General features: G+C 41.2%; 1 protein-coding gene across 2 annotated transcripts in view; it reads left to right on the top strand.

Annotated features, from left to right (window-relative positions):
- Nucleotides 1-9,250: 9,250 nt before the first annotated feature.
- DNAJC15 (DnaJ heat shock protein family (Hsp40) member C15) overlaps nt 9,251-20,443 on the top strand; it is a 79,991-nt gene continuing 68,798 nt past the window's right edge. Inside the window, exon 1 of one of the 2 annotated variants that reach the window (XM_073013846.1) lies at nt 9,251-9,563. In XM_073013846.1, the coding sequence (XP_072869947.1) occupies nt 9,456-9,563 (108 nt within the window). In that variant the 5' untranslated portion in view covers nt 9,251-9,455. The remainder of the gene's footprint in view (nt 9,564-20,443) is intronic. The other variant, XM_007960267.3, reaches the window with a different exon arrangement.

Below are 20,443 nucleotides of genomic sequence, written 5' to 3' on the forward strand. Positions count from 1 at the left end.
AATACAAAAATTAGCTGGGTGTCATGGTGAATGCCTGTAATCCCAGCTACTCAGGAGGTTGAGGCACCAGAATTGCTTGAACCTGGGAGGCAGAGGTTGCAGAGAACCAAGATCGTGCCATTGCACTCCAGCCTGGGCACCACTGAACTCCAGCCTGAGTGACACAGGGAGACGCTGCCTTAAAAAAAAAAAAAAAAAAAAAAAGGTTAGAAATAAAGCCCTGAAACCACTCCTCAGCTATATTTCCTTGTTGTAGGCAGTTCAGTGAAATATTATTAAAGAGAAGAAGGCAGAGCATTTCACTGTCTTCCTACCTTACGGTGATTTTTTAGTGTTTCAAGGGACAAATATTTTAGCAAATATCCAAGCAATCACAGAGTGAGAAATAGTCATTTCAAAGACCTAATCATCTGACTGATGATGATAAGTTCCACATGAATTGGTTTTCTCTTCTCTTTTTGCTGTATAAACTATTTGACATTGCTACACAGAAAAATAGTATATGTTGTTCTTTTTATACTTTTTTTTTTACAGAATACTTTCTAGAATATTCTAGAATGTGGAATGGGTAGTGATCATTGTCTCTAGTATGAATTAAACTCTTCTTGCTGAGGTCACCAGTGATCACCTAGTTGCAAATCCCATAAGAGCATTTTATCCTTACATTTTATCCTTACTTGACTTATCTGTGAGCACCTGGCATTTCTCAGTTGGTTTTTTTTTTTTTTTTTTTTTTTTTTTTTGAGACGGAGTCTCACTCTGTCACCCAGGCTGGAGTGCAGCAGCCAATTTTTGTATTTTTAGTAGAGATGGGGTTTCACCATGTTGGTCAGGCTGATCTCAAACTCCTGATCTCATGATCCGCCTGCCTCAGCCTCCCAAAATGCTGGGATTACAGGCGTGAGCCACCATGCTGGCTCTATTTTGTTTTTTTAAAACTTACTTTGGCCGGGCGCGGTGGCTCACGCCTGTAATCCCAGCACTTTGGGAGGCCGAGGCGGGCGGATCACAAGGTCAGGAGATCGAGACCATGGTGAAACCCCGTCTCTACTAAAAATAGAAAAAAATTAGCCGGGCGCAGTGGCGGGCGCCTGTAGTCCCAGCTACTCGGGAGGCTGAGGCAGGAGAATGGCGTGAACCCGGGAGGCGGAGCTTGCAGTGAGCCGAGATTGCGCAATTGCACTCCAGCCTGGGCGACAGAGCGAGACTCCGTCTCAAAAAAAAAAAAAAAAAAAAAAAAAAAAAAAACTTACTTTGTTTCCATGACCCCACTCTCTCCTGACTTCTTCTATCTTTTCATTTTTTATCTATAGTTTCTGTCACCTCCTCCCCTCTCCTTCCACTGTCTATTCCTTGAGTCTTGGTGTCTTTAGAGTGTAATCTTCACTTTCTTTTCTTACTCTGTATATTTTTTCTAGCTTGGTAGTTGCCAATGAAATAAATCTAACAATCACCTTGGATCCTCCCTTTTCCTTATCTCTCCTATTTGTTCAATCCCAAATCATCTTGACTCTATCCCTTTATCATCAGGTTCACTCCTTGGATCAGTTAGAATGCTGTGGTTGCAAATACAGAAAATCCAACTAAAACTTGGCTTTAAAATAAGGCAATGATTTTCTCAACAAGTTAATATATTTAAAAAGGTGGAGAAAGGGAATTTTTAAAATAAGATAGGACTAATATGATATGATTGTCTTCATGTAGTTTTTGTTGCTATAAAAGAATACTACGGACTGGGTAATTTGTAAAGAAGAGAACTTCATTTCTTACAGTTCTGGAAGTTGGGGAGTTGAAGGGCATATGGAGCCGGTGTCTGGTGAGGGCCTTTGGGCTGCATCATCCCATTGTGGAAAAGTGGAAGGGCAGGTAAGCACGTGCAAAAGATAAAAGCAGGAGGGGCCAAGCTTGCTTTATAACAACTCACTCTAGTAACAACTAACCCTATCCCATGATCATGGCATTACTCCACTTATGAGGAAGGAGCCCTCATTACCTAAACACCTCCTATTAGACATCAACTCCCAACACTGCTGCATTCAGTATTAAGTGTCAACATGAGTTTTGGAGGGGACACTCAAACTATAGCAACCATTTACTGCTATGTGTGGACTTTGTTTGGATCTGAGGTGAACAAACTAGCTATTTAAAAGTTTTCTGTAACAATGAAACTTGGATATTAGATGACACAAAAGGTGATCAGTAATTTTTGTTAGATGTCCCAATGGTGCAGCTATGTCAGAAGATGTCCATATTTGGGAGGAATGCACACTGAAATGTCCAGAGTGAAATTTCTTGATGCATTTTAAATAATGAATCGGAAAAAGGAAAATAAATGAAGAATTGTGGCAGAATCTTGAAAATAGTTGAAACTGGTTTTGGGAGATATGAGAGTTCATTATACTATTCTTTCTACTTCTTCAATGCTTGCAATTTTAAATGCACAATTAAAAAATTATAATAAAGGAAATTTTTACTCTCATAACTAAAAAGTTTAGAAACGGGGTAGCCATCAAGTGAAGCTTCATATAGTCAACAATATCATCAAGGACTCAGTTTCTTTTTAATTTCCTCATGGCTTTCAGTGGTGTTTGCTTTATCCTAAGGCCATCTCTTCTCATGGTATAGGGACCATATATCCTGGTTTGCTAGACAGTCTCAGTTACATCTATTGTCCAAACATAATTATTTATAGCACTGTCTTTCTTTCAAATGTGACCTCGTTTTGGATGATAAATTAAATGGTCACCCTAGTTTATGGTTGTCAAATGACTGCCAACCACAATTAGTGCTTCACGCTTCTCTGTTCATGTCCGGCTAAAGAGAGAAGCTGCTGTCCCAGAAATAACCAACAAACCTTTCCTATAATCCCAATGTCCCAGCAGGGCAAGGTGTCCATGCATGAAACAGACATCATGGCTAGAGTGATGGGATGCATTGGTTGGCTTAGGTCAATCAGGGGCTACCCTGAGAATAGGGAACAAAGTCAATGGATGGGTTCATGGTAGGCGGGGCCAAGAGGGATTAAACATGGGGAAGAATCCAGTCAAAGTCACTGTACTCCTCCTTGCCATGCCTTCTGCCAGTGCTGTAGTTTAGGGCTCAGCATCTCTTAGACTATTGCAATAACTTTTTAGCTGATCTCCCTCCTTTTGCTTTGGCCTATCACTACATTGCCGCCACAGTGATCTTCTTAGTATGTAGATCTGATCATGTCACCGCCAGATTCAACAGTTTTTGATGTCCTGCTTTCACCTATGAGATAAAATCTAAATGCCTCTGCTTATTATATAAAGCTGTTCAATACTTGGCCTTTGTCTGGTTATTTGTCCACCCTCATCCATCTTCAGTCTCTTCTTTATACTTTAAACTTTAGCAAAACTGAATGACTTTAGTATTGTTTATATACAAGGCTTTCTCACACCTTGTTTCCCCCAGTCTGCCTCATATTTATCAGTTCAGCAAATTTGTTTTCATCCTCCCATTGTCATCTTGATGCTGACTTCTCCGACTCCTTCTATGAACACTTCAGGCCTGTTTTTGGTGCCCACTGCACTTTGTCATACAGTAAAGCCAGCCTCTTTTCTGACCAGACCAGGATAGTGGTTGGTGGGTTAATTGAAAAACCAATTAAAATCTGAGATCACAACAATATACATATTTTAACCTTTTTTTTGAGACAGAGTTTCACTCTTGTCACCCAGACTGGAGTGCAATGACGCGATCTTGGCTCCCTGCAACCTCTGCCTCCTGGGTTCAAGCAATTCTCCTGACTCAGCCTCCCGAGAGGCTGGGATTACAGGCACCCATCACCACAGACAGCTAATTTTTTTTTTTTTAGACGGAGTCTTGCTCTGTTGCCCAGGCTGGAGTGCAGTGGCATGATCTCGGCTCACTGCAACTTCCACCTCTCGGGTTCAAGCCATTCTCTGCCTCAGCCTCCTGGGTATCTGGGATTACAGGAGTCCGCCACCATGCCTGGCTAATTTTTTGTATTTTTAGTAGAGATGGGGTTTCACCATCTTGGCCAGGCTGGTCTTGAACTCCTGACCTCATGATCCACCTGCCTCAGCCTCCCAAAGTGCTGGAATTACAGGTGTGAGCCACCATGCCTGGCCCGTAATTTTTGTATTTTTAGTAGAGATAGGGTTTGATCATGTTGGCCAGGTTGGTCTCGAACCCTTGACCTCACATGATCCGCCTGCCTCAGCCTCCCAAAGTGCTGAGATTACAGGCATGAGCCACCACACCTGACAACTTTAACCATTTTTTTTCTTTTACGTCATATATACATCACTGTTTCTCAACCTTTGTTTTCTTCATTATCTCCACCCAAAAGCTTTTTTTGACTTTTTCCCTAACAACACTCCCTCTACTCGCCCACATGAAATTTTAGTGTCACAACAGACATATTGTATATCTATTCATGTACTCTATGTATATCTGCAGGGCTGCAGGGCCAAGGCCTTTTACTTGGATGTGGGTCCTCTGGTTCAGTTCTGCCTTGGATTTCTTCCATGCTGATAATCCATCCTCTGATTCCTAACTTGAGTTTGTTTAGAATGAAGGTGGAGCAAGACATTTTAAAAGCAAACAGTATAGAATCATAGACAGTGTTTGTGATTCTCTTCCCATGCTCACCATTCAACAGCTTTTTATTTATTTATTTATTTATTTTTATTTTTTTTTTGAGGCGGAGTCTCGCTCTGTCGCCCAGGCTGGAGTGCAGTGGCCAGATCTCAGCTCACTGCAAGCTCCGCCTCCTGGGTTCCGGCCATTCTCCTGCCTCAGCCTCCCGAGTAGCTGGGACTACAGGCGCCCGCCACCTCGCCCGGCTAGATTTTTGTATTTTTTAGTAGAGACGGGGTTTCACCGTGTTAGCCAGGATGGTCTTGATCTCCTGACCTCGTGATCCGCCCGTCTCGGCCTCCCAAAGTGCTGGGATTACAGGCTTGAGCCACCGCGCCGGCCTACAGCTTTTTAAAAATAACTTGTTTCATTAAATCTTTCCAAGGCATTTAATTTGATTTTCATAGAAACAACTATTTTCTCTCCCACAATTATATTTTATCACTATGCAATGTTAGTCTGATTTTGTAATTTCGAAGACAAGAAAATTGGTTGGGGTCAACACACCAGCTAGGGGAAGGAGGCAGAGCTAGTGAGAGAAAATACACGAAGAAATAAATTGGTGAAAGAGGTAACATAAAGCAAATAGTAACTAACAATTTTGTAGAAGTTACTAGGTATGAAGCACTGTTCTAAGAGCTTTACAAAAGTGAACTCATTTAATTCCCACAAGAGAGTGCTATTATTATCACCTACTTTACTAATGAAGAAACTGAGGCACTGAGAGGTCAGTTGTCTTTGTCAAAAGTCCTTTCAAACAATAAATTTTTAGAACATTTTCCACCGAGATGTTTTGAAGACATACTACCAATGCAATCTGCCTTTCTTTTACAAAGTCTACTGAACATAATGTAATCTGTCTTTGAAGTGGCATAACTAATAAAAGTAGGCCAATGAAAATTTAATGTGCCCTCCCTTTTGGGTTTCACAAAAATATTTTTCTTTGTTCTCAAGAAGCCAGAAAATTGAGTTCAGCTAAATCAGGAAGAGATCCTTGTTGGGAAGAGGAAAGGACTTCATTGCCCTTTTTTCCATCCTTTCTTTCCTGAGGAGGGCGAATTTACCAAAGAACCAAGGGCTGGGAACTGAGTAATCTTTGTGGATGAAATTTTTCTTTAAAATTGGCTACATCTGCAGGAGTGGATACCTGAGGCAGCAGTGGAATGAGGTCAGTCAAGTTTATAAGCAGCCAGCCATCTGCTCTCAATAGTTTGGGATCTGAGCTGAGATGCAACCCTGCTGAGTCCACCTCACCTCCACCTTGCTATATTCTCCCCTTCCCACTTCTTCTATTCCCCCTTTTCCTGGCTTCTGCTCTGAAAGCTTCTCTCCAGCCCCCAAGCAGGAGCAGTAGCTGCCCTAACAGGAGCTGAAGCTAACCTGGGTCTTGCTCTAATTGTTCATTTGTTCCAGGCCAGCAGCCTGCTACTGCTAGGGCCCAGCGGCTAGGGTGCTCCGAACTCCAAGGAATCAGAGACCTTATTTGTATGTTTGACTCTATAGGTCCAATGCCTAGCATAGTTCCTCATACCTAACAGATACTCAATAAATATTTATTGAATAAATAAATGAATGGAAGAATGACCTGTAGGCCTTGATCCAATTCATTTGCTTAGTTTACTAGTGTCCTTCATAGTTGTGGATCTAACAAAAATTAATTTCTGTAATGAGATTATTTATCTGAAGAGTCCTGGAGTAATTTTTAGCTAGTCCCGTGAATCACCGTTTTTCATTTCCTTCCATTTGTTTCCAGTTGAAATGACTGGCATTTCCTCTCTTCCATCTAAAAAAATCTTACCCATTGTTCTTACCTCATCTCAATGGCTAAGTCTTCACTAAACCTTCTCAGATGACCCCATTAAAAGTGGCCATTCCCTCCTGTAAACTCTGAGAGCATTATGGTTGTAGCTCTTTTCATAAGTGCATTATACAAATTGCTTTCATATCCTCTTGTTTTCTTTATCCTTATGTAAACGAAATGTTCTCTGAAAAGGAATTTAGAGGAGAGAGACTATCCCAATAAACAGTTTGCAAACCTGAGAGCCACAGATTTCGGTGTAAAAGGAAGGTTTGGTTCTATTTTAAGTTAGTCCTAGTTAGCCAGTTGGGATCCATCTTGAAGGACTGGCTCTTTGAGGTTTGTTTACACAACTTCCCTGAGTCAGAATATTGGACAAATGTTATTCTCCTTTTACAGGTAAGATTTGGAGAGGTTAATGGACATGTTCAGTTATACAAGCCCAGAAAATAATGGAGGTACACTAGAACTCAGACCTCTTCCTTATTCCTGTAACCACCCAATGGGTTTACTCTGCTGGCAGTCTAGACAGAGCCAATTTATAAAGACAGGGGAATTGCAATAGAGAAAGAGTAATTGACGCAGAGCTGGCTGTGTGGGAGATTGGAGTTTCATTTCTACTCAAGTCAGTCTCCCAGAGCATTCAGGGATCAGAATTATTTATTTATTTATTTATTTATTTATTTATTATTATTTTTTGAGACGGAGTCTCACTCTGTCGCCCAGGCTGGAGTGCAGTGGTGCCATCTCTGCTCACTGCAACCTCTGCCTCCCAGGTTCAAGTGATTCTCCTGGCTCAGCCTCCGAGTAGCTGGGACTACAGGTGCGTGCCACCACACCCAGCTAATTTTTGTATTTTTAGTAGAGATGGGATTTCACCATGTTGCCCAGGACGGTCTCAATCTCTTGACTTCATGATCCACCCGCCTCGGCGTCCCAAAGTGCTGGGATTACAGGCGTGAGCCACCGCGCCTGGCTGGGAGCAGCAGAATCTTTAAGGACAACTTGGTGGGTAGGGGGAAGCCAGTGAGCTGGGAATGCTAATTGGCCAGGTCAAAGATGAAATCATAAGGAGTGCATGTTGTCTTCTTGCGGTATCAGTTCCTGAGTGGGGGCCACGAGATCAGAGGAGCCAGTTTATTGATCTGGGCGATGCCAGCTGATCCATCAAGTGCAGGGCATGCAAGATATCTCAAGCACTGGTGGTAGTTTTTACAATAGCGATGTTAGCTCCAGCAGCAATTTGGGGAGGGTCAGAATCTTGTAGCCTCCAGCTGTATCACTCCTAAATCCCAATTTCTAATCTTGTGGCTAATTTGTTAGTCCTACAAAGGCAGTCTAGTCCCCAGGCAAGAAGGAGGTTTGTTTTGGGAAAGGGCTTTTGTCATCTTTGTTTCAAACTATAAACTATGAATTACATTCCTCCCAAAGTTAGTTCGGCCTACGGCCAGGAATGAACAAGACAGCTTAGAGGTTAGAAGCAAGATGGTGTTGATTGGGCCAGATCTCTTTCTGGGTTTAATTTTGCAATGGCGGTTTCATTCCCAGTCCAGTTCTCTTTATAGTGCTGTGCAATGATGTGCTCATGTTCTGGTATGTATTATTATTATTCTGTGTCAGTGTTATCTTCCCTACAAGATTGTAAATTTCTAGGACCTAACTTCTTAGGCATGCTAATAATATTAACTCAGTGAACAAATTAATAGACCCTCAAAACTTAAAATTCAGGAATAGAAAACAAAAATAAAGATTTTTCTTCCTGTCAACTGATTCTGCAAAGGGTATAAGGAGCAAAAGAGCTGCCAAGTTGGTACAGGAGTTGGAAAACACCATAAGCTTCAACTGCTGGTTAATTTTTGCTTTAAAAAGCTTGATGGAGGCCAGGCGCGGTGACTCACGCCTGTAATCTCAGCATTTTGGGAGGCTGAGGCGGGCGGATCACCTGAGATCAGGAGTTTGAGACCAGGCTGGCCAACACGGTGAAACCTCGTCTCTACCAAAAATACAAAAATTAGCCAGGTGTGGCGGCACGTGCCTTTAATCCCAGCTACTCGGGAGGCAGAGGTTGTAGTGGCCAGAGATCGCGCCACTGCATTCAGCCTGGGCAACAGAAGGAGACTCCGTCTCAAACAAAACAAAACAAAACAAAAACAAAAACAAAAAAATCTTAATAATAAAATGGGCTTTTATATATACAAATCAGCACAAACTCATTTGAGGGAGAATAAGATTTACAGACTTGCTTACAACTCTCTTTCCCTGCTCAGGCTCCTGAGTAGCTTGGATTACAAGGACGCGCCACCACACCTGGCTAACCTTTGTATTTTTAGTAGAGCCACGGTTTCACCATGTTGGTCAAGTTGGTCTCAAACTCCTGGCCTCTGTGATCCACCTGCCTCGGCCTCCCAAAGTGCCAAGATTACAGCGTGAGCCACCGCGCCGGGCCACAACTTTCTTCTGTGTAATTTCACCTTAAATACAGCCATTTACTTGGGGGTGGTGTAAGCAAATTGTCTCTTCAATTTCTCTCCTGGGGTGGGAGAACTGTGGCATTAAACAGAAATGCGAACAGTAGTTGAGGGTAGGAAGAAAGGCTGCCCGGAAGGGGGTCAGGAAAGCTCAGGCAAGCCCACCCTCAGGCACTGCAGCTAGACTCCGAGCTCAATGGGCAGGCATCTGATTCGACCAACATCAGTTCACAGGGCTTAAGCCCAGTCCCTTAGGGAGGCCTCGGGAGGGCCAAGGCCCAAGTATATAAAGCTCCCTGAGGGTCAGCGTTGGCTCTGCGCCTGCGACTGTGATTGAAAAACGTCCCAGTGCCCTTGTCTCTTTTCGGAATCTGACCCCGAGCTTGCACGGGACACACTGCCCAGCTCGGGTGAGAAGGGCAGCTTCCGGGACCCTCGCCTTTAACAGCACAGCGAGCACAGAGTGCACTGGATCTGCGAGAAGAAACCGCGTTAACTAGTTTGTCCCTAAGGCCGCCTCGTAGTCATCGCCGCGGCGCCGTGCCTCTCCGGGCCGCATTGCCATGGCTGCTCGTGGTGTCATCGCCCCAGTTGGCGAGGGGTTGCGCTACGCTGAGTATTTGCAGCCCTCGGCCAAACGACCCGACGCCGACGTCGACCAGCAGGGACTGGTGAGTGCTGCCAGCGGCCCCCACCCCCGTCTGGCTCCCTTGTAGTTTCTGCTTCTGCCCTCTACCGCCTCACCCTTGAACCTTTGTACTCCCCGCATTGCTCACCGTCTGTGCCCTAGCGCTCATTTGTTCAGTGGAGAGACCGCCTTCTGCTTGGCTTTGACGATTGGGCGTGGAAGACGGAGCAGTTCTGAGGATCTGTCTCCTCAGGGAGCTTCCAGTCTTGTCTGGGACACAAACCAGAAAATAGGCAATTGCAAATACAGTGTAAGTGCTGTATGTGGATTTTCCTATCTCATAGGAGGCCCTAATACCGTCTTGCAGGGGACGTGGTGGGATCAGGGACGCTTCTTGGAGAAAGCTGTAGTTAAAAATTAAGATCTGAATGAATAAAAGCAGTTCATTCAGCAAAGAGAAGGGGAAAAAGTGTTTCAGGTGCCAGGAGTACTATCTCCAGAGTCTCCGGCACAGAAACAGGGCTCTGTTGGAAACTGCAAGTGGTGTATTCTGGATGAACCGTAGAGGTGGAAAAAGGAAGGGTCTAACAGAGAAGTGTCCAGCAGAAACATATTGAGTCACATACGTATTTTTACGTTTTCTGTAGCCATGTTAAACAAGTGAAGAGAAACAGGTGGGTTTAATTTTAACGATGTATTATCTTTAACCTGATACATGCACAGTTGCACGGTAATATTTCAACATTCAATATGAAAAATTGCCCAAGTGGTGGTTTAGGCTTGTAATCCCAGCGCTTTAGGAAGGCCAGGCAGGAGGATCACTTGAGACCATGAGTTGGAGGCCAGCCTGGACAACATAGGAGACACCATCTCTGCAAAAGAAAAATGAAGAATATCAGCTGGGCGTCGTGGTGTGAGCCTGTAGTCCTAGCTACCTGGGAGGCTGGGTCTGGAGGATCACTTGAGCCCAGGAGTTTGAGGTTATAGTGAGCTATAATTTCGCCACTGCACTTCAGCCTGAGAGACAGAGCTAGACCCTGTCTCCAACAAAGAAAAAAAAAAAAAATGAGGCAATAGAGATTTAGAAAGTTTTAATTAACTTGTCCAGGATCATCCCTGGTAAGTGGCAGATCTATGATTCCAAATGCTACACCTTTTCCACTATGACTTGCTGACTCCTTAGAAATAAGGATTTCTGGATATAGTATCCAGTGTATGATAGCTGAACAAGATTAGGCAGAAGTAATCCTTTTGTAGAGAGTTGTAGAAATCCCAGTATCAGGCTTTCAAGGTAGTTGGGAGCTGTGGTAGTTGGAAGATAGAACTAATATTGGTGATTTTTACATCTGTAGGTATTTTTACTTGGAAGAGGAGAGAGTTTACAGAATCCAGAGTATCAGATAGGAAGCATCTTTAGTAGTCCAGGTACATGAAGGCTAAAGTGTAGGCCAGTGATTCTCAAATTGTCTGTGTCCTGTAATATCCTGAAATCCTGAAGTCAGATTCATAGACAATAAAATCTACCTATAAACATAACTTTTAATAATCAATATAATGCTTTAATTGAGACATAAAGGTGAAATATTTTATTAGAAAGCATGTCTACAGGCTGCGTGTGGTGTCTCGCTCCTATAATCCCAGCACTTTGGGAGGCTGAGGCGGGCGGATCACTTGAGGTTAGGAGTTTGCCCTGTTGGCCAGACCAGCCTGGCCAACAGGGCAAAACCCTGTCTCTACTAAAAATACAAAAATCAGCTGGGCGTGGTAGCACATGTCTGTAATTCCAGCTACTAGGGAGGCTGAGGCAGAACTGCTTGAACCCAGAGGGCAGAGGTTGCAGTGAGCAGAGATCATGCCACTGTACTCCAGCCTGGGCGACAGAGCAAGACTTTGTCTCAAAAAAGAAAAAAAGAAAATAACATGTTAACATGTCTACAATTTAAATGTTAATACTTAGACATTACTACATTAGAAAACGTAATGAGTAATTATTAGTTGCTGGCATATTGCACCAATTCATAGAATCACTGTGTGTGTGACAGCTACCGATGCAAATTGTTTATCAAATTATTATATTGACTCTTCAAATAGCAGAAGGACCATCATTCTTTACAAACTTATTTTTCCTAAATGGCGAACAATTTCTGGTAAAAATTTGAACAAAACAGTGGAATCTCCCTCAATTTACATGGCACTTGCACTTGTGGAAGATTCAGTCTGTACTAAAACAGTGTAATAATAATGATATATTCATATATAATAAAGTTCTGGACTAAGAGTATCATAAACTTTTCACCTACTTAATCTTTTAAAATTGAGGGATGCAAACAGTTCTTTGTTATACAGGATTGTCTCATGTATTTTAGGACTTCTTAGGATCAATAGTCTCCCATCCCCCAAATACCCTCCCTTCTATTCAAATTATTGTGCAACCAAACAGGGCCTCATGTACTTTCAGAATGTCCCTTAGGGGTTGTTCTGCTTCTTTTGGGAGTTCCTGGTCCAGGCAATGACAAATAATGAGGCAGAAGATTGTTGATAACAACTTTAGGCAACTTGGAAGTACTAAAAGCAGTGAGAAGCTGACAAAAGGTAAATATTAGGAAAGAAAAAAAATGGCCTAGGTGTGGGGCATATTTGGTAATTTTATTGAAAATAGAAAATAACGTTTGTCAATGAGTTGAAGAAAAAACTTTCATGCTATTTTAGAAATGTAATTCATTTTAAGGTTTATGAAATATATCTTCTTGGGCTGGGCATGGTGGCTCATGCCTATAATTCTAGCAATTTGGAAGGTCAGGTGGAAGGATTACTTGAGCCCAGGGGTTCGCTACCCAGGCTGGGCAACATAGTGAGACCCCTGTCTCAAAAGAAAAATCAAAAAGAAATAAATATATCTTGTCATATTTATTAAATAACTTTTTCTTAGGTAAGCTTCCCTTTTGAAACTGAGAACTAGTGTTCAGTAGCCTGTTTAAAAGATTAAAATAATTTTTAAAAATAGGCAAAATATCTATGTAGCATCTTGAATAAAATAACATTTTACAATTAATGGTTTAATAGAAGTCATGATCAAACTTTGCACTAGCAAAGCTGTTTCTCATGGAAAAGTAGAAAAGAAACTTTAAGAGAAGATTATTATCAAATTTTAAAGCAGTTTGAACAAAACTCAGTTTGTATGAAATGGTAGTCATTTAGTTTCATTACTTTCCTGAAAACTGTAACTCCTATTATTTTTATTTTTCTTCTATTTTTATTTTAGTTCAGGGGTACATGTGCTAGATGTGTAGGTCTGTTACACAGGTAAATGTGTGCCATGGTGGTTTGCTGCTCAGATCGTCTCATCACCTAGGTATTAAGCCCAGCGTACATTAGCTGTTCTTCCTGATGCTCTCCCTCCTCCCACCCTCACAACTGTTGTTATTATTAGGATAGTGTAACGTGTAAAAAAAAAAAACTAGACACATACATGTTTCATTATAAACAATCCTGATATGTGAAAACTAAAACCTGTCAAACACACATATTTTCAGGCATTCATTTCCAAAAATAAGAAAGTACTTTTACTATTTTGTAATGATAACGTGGTTTAAAATATGCTTTAACAATACTTTGAAGCTTACATTGGTAATCACATGGATTATGTACTGTATACCTGTATTTTTCACTTTTTTTTTTTTTTGAGATGGAGTCTCGCTCTGTTGCCCAGGCTAGAGCGCAATGACTCGGCTCACTGCAGCCTCCGCCTCACAGGTTCACCTGAGTCTTCTGTGTCAGCCTCCCAAGTAGCTGGGACCACAGGCACCTGCTACCACGCCCAGCTAATATTTGTATTTTCAGTAGAGATGAGGTTTCTCCATGTCTGCCAGGCTGGCCTCACACTCCTTACCTCAAGTGATCCACCCTCCTCAGCCTCCCAAAGTGCTGGGATTTTAGGGGTGAGTCACCGCACCCAGCCTAACTGATTCTTCCCTACCGTTTTTTACACCATAGTAGAAGGCTAGAATGTTAAGTTTCATGGACAGGGACTTTATTTGTTCTCTGATATGTATTTCTAGCATTTATAATGGTGCCTGATGTGTGGTATGTGGGGAAAAGAAAGAGATCAGCCTGTTACTGTGTCTATATAGAAAGAAGTAGACATAAGAGACTCCATTTTGTTCTGTATTTGAGATGCTGTTAATCTGTGACCCTACCCCCAACCTTGTCCTTACAAGAGACATGTGCTGTGGTAACTCAAGGTTTAATGGATTTGGGGCGTGCAGGGTGTGTCTTTGTTAATAGAAAAGCTAGGTATTTTCCAAGGTTTATCTCCATGTGATAGGATGAAACAATGCTACTAAAAGGTTTATCTCTAGGCACAGGATTTTCCTTTAAACTTATTCATGTCACAGAGATCCTTGTTTTTATGTCTTACTGCTGATTTCCTCCCTAAAAACGATCCTATTGTCCTGCCACTCCCTTATCTTTAAGATGGTAAAGATAATTATCTATAAATACTAAGGGAACTCAGAGACCGGTGCCGGCGTGGGTCCTCTGTAAGCTGAGCGCCGGTCCCCTGGGCCCCCGCTTTTCCTTCACTATACTTTGTCTCTATGTCTTATTTCTTTTCTCAAGTCTCTCGTTCCACCTAACGAGAAACACCCACAGGTGTGGAGAGGCAGGCCACCCCTTCATGGTAAACATTCCAAAAAGAAATTGTTGAATGAATGAATGTTATTCTTGAATGGGAAGAAATGAGAAGAACTTTTCTTTTAGTGAATGGAGTCAGTGAGAATTTCCAGATGTCTACCAGTGAGAACCATAAACAAAAATAGAAAATTCAGCTTATTTAAAATGTAGCTCATTATAGTCTTCCCTGAACAGGCTGATTCTCTTCTTTCCCCTTTCTTGACTAGTGCCATCATCAACTCCACTTTCTCCTTTACCTCCACCGCTCAGTTCATCAGTCACTTAGCCTCATCTCCGTAATTGTTTTCTTGCTATTCCTTCCCTTGCTATTCTCTTAGTCTTTATCGTCTCTACTCTGGCCTGTAGTGATCGCCTTTAAAAACAAGTCTCTTTGCTTCTGGTATTGTATGCTTTCTAAACTTCACACTGCCATCAGTTGTTTTTCTGCAATACAGACTTGTTAATGGTACCATCCCTTTTTATGAGTTTAACACGATCTAAACCTTTCTCAGGATCTTATACAGGATTCTTCATGTGCTGATCCTCAAATGACGTATCCAGCCACATTTCCCATCCCCTTCATTGCACTATACCCTGTACTGTAGTTACATTAAGTTTCCTTCATGAAATTTTATGGTTTTGTGACTTTACTAGAGCTTTCTCTTCTCTCTGAAATTCTTTTCCTGGCTAACTCCTATTCATTTTTTTTTTTTTTTTTTTTTAAGACACGTCCAATGTGAAGCCTTCCCTGACCCCAGTTCCCCTTGCCTAGTAGAAGAAAATTGTTTTATACTGTGTGTTTCCTTAGGAAGTTGAACAAGTTTTTATTGTAGTTTATTAAGATACATCAAAATAATTTATATATAAGCACCTGTACAGGGAAAACACTGTATCTGTGATTGGCATTGTAATTGGCACATGATAGTCATTTAATTGTTTGTCTGTGAAATAGCTATTCTGTTATTATTGAGCAACTTAATAAATAAACATGGATATTTGATTTTAATCTCGTATTGACACCTGTATGTTTTCCTTGTAGAGTCCTCTTATATGTTAACCTCTAAGGGAGAGCAAGGGTCTGTGTCTGTCTTGCTTGCTGCTCTTTCCCCAGAACTTAGCATAAGTCCTGGCACATGCCAAATAAATGTTTATGTGGTAAAAGCTAAGTAAGTATTTTTTGAATGAGTGAATAGTCTCCTTCTTTCCTGTCTCCATCACAACTACCACCCCTCTTGTGAGGAAGAAGAATACTTCTTTTTCTTCTTCATTTCCCTCTGGTACAACTATTGTTTTTCTTGGACTCAAATTTTCAGTCTCAAAATAGAAGATTTAGCATTTTATAACACTTTCAGGCAATTTATATTTATCTAAAAAGTTATTTACTGCTTATGTTGTTTATGGAGAATAAAATGCCTTGGGGAACTTGTAAAAAATTTTGATGCCTTCCCCCCCCCCCCGCCAGCTGTAGCAGCTATGATGGAGTGATCTGTTTTCCCAGTTTTCAGAAATTTTTTGATTCATGGTAGTGGAACGTTTGAAGTAATTTTTCTGTTTTTTTTTTTTTTAATTGTTTTTGTTATTTTGACTTTCTAGTGGATATTTGAAACCAGATAGTGGTACCAGATACCTGACACGGCCCATTTGTTGATTTGCTGCCATTATTTAGATAATGTTTCTTCTTTTTGAAATATGCCTTTTTAACTAAAATTAGATATTCTTTATAGATGGGGATGAACTTTTAAGAATACTCATTCAGTTCCCAACATAGTACCAGGCACATGATTGCTCTGCCTTATAAATTTTTGTTGAATTATTAAATTAACAAATGAATGAAACCAACTAGCTTGGAAATAAGTAGATTAGGGAAATGTTATAGAGTGATGAACAGACAGCCTTAAGAAATTAAAAAAAGAATAAGATAAATGAGACTATGCCTCTTTGACTTTTGTAATAGTCAAGAGAGGCCTAAAATGTAAGCATCTAATAAATATGTGTGTAATCAGAGTATGTGTAATACTCCGACTTCTGATGTGCTTTTTCAAGTTTTGATCGTTGCTTATTAATATCTCCAATAACACAGGCAGTCTCCAACTTAGAAATAGGTTCTGTTTTTAAAATTTGTCAATTAAATTCATTTTAATAGATTTTTGGGTAACACCAAATATACGGACGCTATAAACTAAGTGTGTATGGGGAGGATATAAATAAACCAAGATTGCCACCCTCAAGGGCAGAGGATAGCAAACTTAATTTGTAAAGGGTTAGATAGTAAACATTTCAGGCTCTGCAGACCATATAACCTCTATCACAACTACACTGTTGTAGAGTGAACACATAGACAATAAATAAATGTGGCCATGTTCCAATAAAACTTTATTTATGAAAACAGTTGCTCTAGGAGGCAAATTTGGATCAAATTTAAATGCCCAATTAAAGACAGGCTCTCTAAGTGCTATCATATTTTTGTTCATTTATTTATTCATCCATTTAACACTATTTATGGAGTCATACATTATTAGGTAAGGTTCTGAGCCTAAGTGCTATAGTGGATACAAAGATTAATGAAATATGCATTTTCTCCTCAAGGGACTTGACCAGAAACTAAACCTAGACTCCTGGACTGGGAACTCCCCAGCAGTGGAGATCCTGTCTGATTCACTTTTGAGAATGACTTCTAGGGCCAATCATAGTACGGGATAGGTTGCAGATACTTAGTAAATGTCTTTTCAAGGATAAGTGAGTGAAAGACTAAGGCATAGGTGTTGTAAGAGAGATACATGGATAAAATGCTTGATTTCATAGGAATGAGCTATTGTTTCTTATTTGGGAAATCAGAAAACTTTGTGAAAAGTGAGTTGAATGAGTTGAACATTGAGAAAAGGGAATGAGAAAAGGGAAGAATATGAGTTAAGTTAAAAAGATAAATCTTAGGCAGAGGTAGCAAATTCAGATGCTTAAAGGGGCTAGGCAGGTAGCAGAAACAAGTGAGGGGATGACTGGGTTAAATGGTATTGTATTACATGAGTGATGATTCTAGCAAAATGAGAGCACTTGCTTTTCTAAAGGAGGCAAATCATTGGAATAAACCATTATTACCAGACATTTGATTTTTCAAAAGAAACCAGAAAGAGAAAAACAAGTTTTTCTAAAATGTGGGTTATATCAAGGAAGAAAAATAAGGAAAGGTAGGCTGGGTTATGACTGTAAGATAGCTCCAAATGGCAGGTTAAGGAATGTGGACCAAATTGGTAGGCAGTTAGTTTTGTAGGAGTTGTATGATCAGTGGAGGCCTTCAGGAGAATCACATGCGTTACGGTGGGCGGTACTCTGGGAGTATAGAGGAGGAGATGATGGCGGCAGTAATAGTGATGATAGCTGAAGTGTTTTGTGCCAGGCTTTATGCTAATGTTTTAAATGCATGAGCTCATTTAGTCTATATAATAACCCTAGGAGGTATAGATACTATTACTATTATAACCCTCTACTTGTAGACAAATAAATTGAGGCTTAAAGCACTGAAATAATTTGTGCAAGGTCACATATTTGAGAAGTAGATGAATCCCAGAGGTACTGTGCTTTCTTGCCTCTGCTCTTATTCAGAATATTCTCTTTGTTTCTCTTTCCCCTTAAACTTTTCTAATTATGTCAGTCAAGGTCTAACTAGGAAAACATATAACTTAAATATATAAAACAAAGGAAATGTAATTCCAAGAATTGGTTTCATAGCTAATGGAGTTGTTGAGAAGCGAAACAGGATAGTGAAGCAATCCAGAGATTGGAAACAGCAAGGAACCACTAGCACTCCTAGAGCTATAGGGCCAAAGGGAGGAGTTGGTGTTTTTCAAAACCACTCTGCATTAAGTGGAACCATGGATGTCTGCTTAGGGGGAGCTGGAGCCACTGCTGCTGCTGGAGCAGTTGCTAAAGACGGAGAGGAAGGGGCGGTAATACCGTGGTTTCTTCCTTGTTTTCACTGTCCAGTCTTTCACCGTCGCATCCCATTGGTCTGACTCTACTGGGAGCCAGCTGACACAAGAGCCTGTAGGACTTAGCTCTTCTAACAGAACAGAGAGTAGCCAAGGAATTGATTGGTGAATGCAGCTAGGCCTGGGACCAACACATCTGTTTTCAGCTGTATTTTGAATTCCACTGATACTGAGAAATTTGAAAGCACAGTCTCCTTAAAGCAGTGTTAGAAAACACTTTTTGAAATGCTAAGTATTCCCTTAATCCACAGTGTAAGGGAAATAGAGTATTATTTTGAGGAATTCCATTTGCACTGTCTTATGTTCTTGGAATATAATTTCCATGCTATTGGGGATGAAATAAGTACTGTTGCCAGGCATGGTGGCTCACACTTGTAATCCTGGCACTTTGGGAGGCCAAGGCGGGCAGATCACTTGAGGCCAGGAGTTCAAGACCAGCCTGGTCAAGATGGCGAAACCCCACCTTTACTAAAAAATACAAAAATTAGCCGGGTGTGGTGGCGCACACCTGTAGACCCAGCTACTCAGGAGGCTGAGGCAGGAGAATACCTTGAACCCGGGAGGTGGAGGCTGCAGTGAACCCAGGTCGCACCACTGCACCAAGGGGATGGTGCTAAACCACCCATGAGAAACTGCCGCCATGACCCAGTCACCTCCCACCAGCCCCACCTCCCACATTGGGCATTACAGTTGAAAGTGAGATTTGCTCAGGGACACAGATCCAAACCATATCAAGACAATCTAGTGGGACCCCATTTCTACAGAAAACTTTAAAAATTAGTCATTTGTGGTAGCACATGCCAATAGTCTTAGTTTCTTGTGAGGCTGAGGTGGTAGGATCAGTTGAGCCCAGGAGTTCAAGGTTACAGTGAATTATGATGATACTACTGCACTGCAGCCTGGGTGACAGAGTGAGACCCAATTTGAAAAAAAACAAAACAAAACCATATTGATACATTATTATTAACCCAAGTCATATTTGATTCAGATTCCCATGGTTTTTAGCTGATGTCCTTTTTCTGTTCCAAGATCTCAACCAGGTACCACATTATTTTTAGTTTTCATATCTCGTTTGGCTCCTTGTGGCTTTTCAGACTTGCCTTATTTTTGATGACCTTGACAGGTTTGAAGCATACTGGTTAGGTATTTTGTGGGATACCCTCTACTGGAATTTCTTAGATGTTTTTCTCATGATTGGACTGGGTTTCAGGTTTTTGGGAGGAAGATCAGAAAGGTGAAGTGCTAGGCTGGGCACAGTGGCTCATGCCTGTAATCCCAGCACTTTGGGAGGCTGAGGCAGGTAGATCACCTGAGGTCAGGAGTTCGAGACCAGCCTGGTCAACATGGCAAAACCCATCTCTACTAAAAATACAAAAATTAGCTGGGCATGGTGGCACGTGCCTGTAATCCCAGCTACTTGGGAGGTTGAGGCAGGAGAATTGCTTGAACCTGGGAGGTGGAGGTTGTAGTGAGCCGAGATCACGCCACTGCATTCCAGCCTGGGCAACAAGAGCAAAACTTCATCTCAAAAAAAAAAAAAAAAAAAGAAAGAAAAATGAAGTGCCGTTTTCATCACATCATATGAAGTGTACATACTATAAACATGTTTATTGCAATTGATGTTGATCTAATCTGATGCGGTAGTATTTGAGTTTTCTTAACTGTAAACTTTATTTGCATACTGCACTTTGTGAAAGAAAGTCACTTTGTGCAGCCCACGTTTAAGGAATAGAGTTATGCTCTCCCTCCTTAAGTGTAGAGTGATCTGTCAGATTATTTGGAATTCTTCTGTGTGGGAGATTTGTCCTTTTATTCCCATTTATTACTTATTTATATTAGTTTGGTTTCATGGATATTAATTTTATGCTTTGGATTATAATCCACTACTATATTTTGTTGCTCAAGCTGTTTTATCTTTGGCCGTTGGGATCTCTTTTAGTTGAGTCTTGTGTACCTTTGACATACCCCCAACGTTGTGGGGGCTTTTTTGAGCACTTCCTTGCATTCTGGCACTACATGGTGCTCTAGGCTCATTTTGTGTATTTCCTGCCACAGTCCTAAAATCAGGCATTTCTCCAATGAGTCCAGTGTATATAACATTTGATCTCATGGGGAACTTCATTCTGGGTCATAACTTCAGATCCTAATCCATTTTTATCCTCCCACCCAAATCTTCCCCAATTCCTTTGTCTTTTCCCTATATAACTGATGAGGTAAGAGTAAAAGATATCCTTGTCTTGGTACACATGGCTGCTGCTTTCAGTCC

This window comes from Chlorocebus sabaeus, chromosome 3 (assembly GCF_047675955.1).
Source record: "Chlorocebus sabaeus isolate Y175 chromosome 3, mChlSab1.0.hap1, whole genome shotgun sequence".
Classification (NCBI taxonomy): Eukaryota; Metazoa; Chordata; class Mammalia; order Primates; family Cercopithecidae; genus Chlorocebus; species Chlorocebus sabaeus.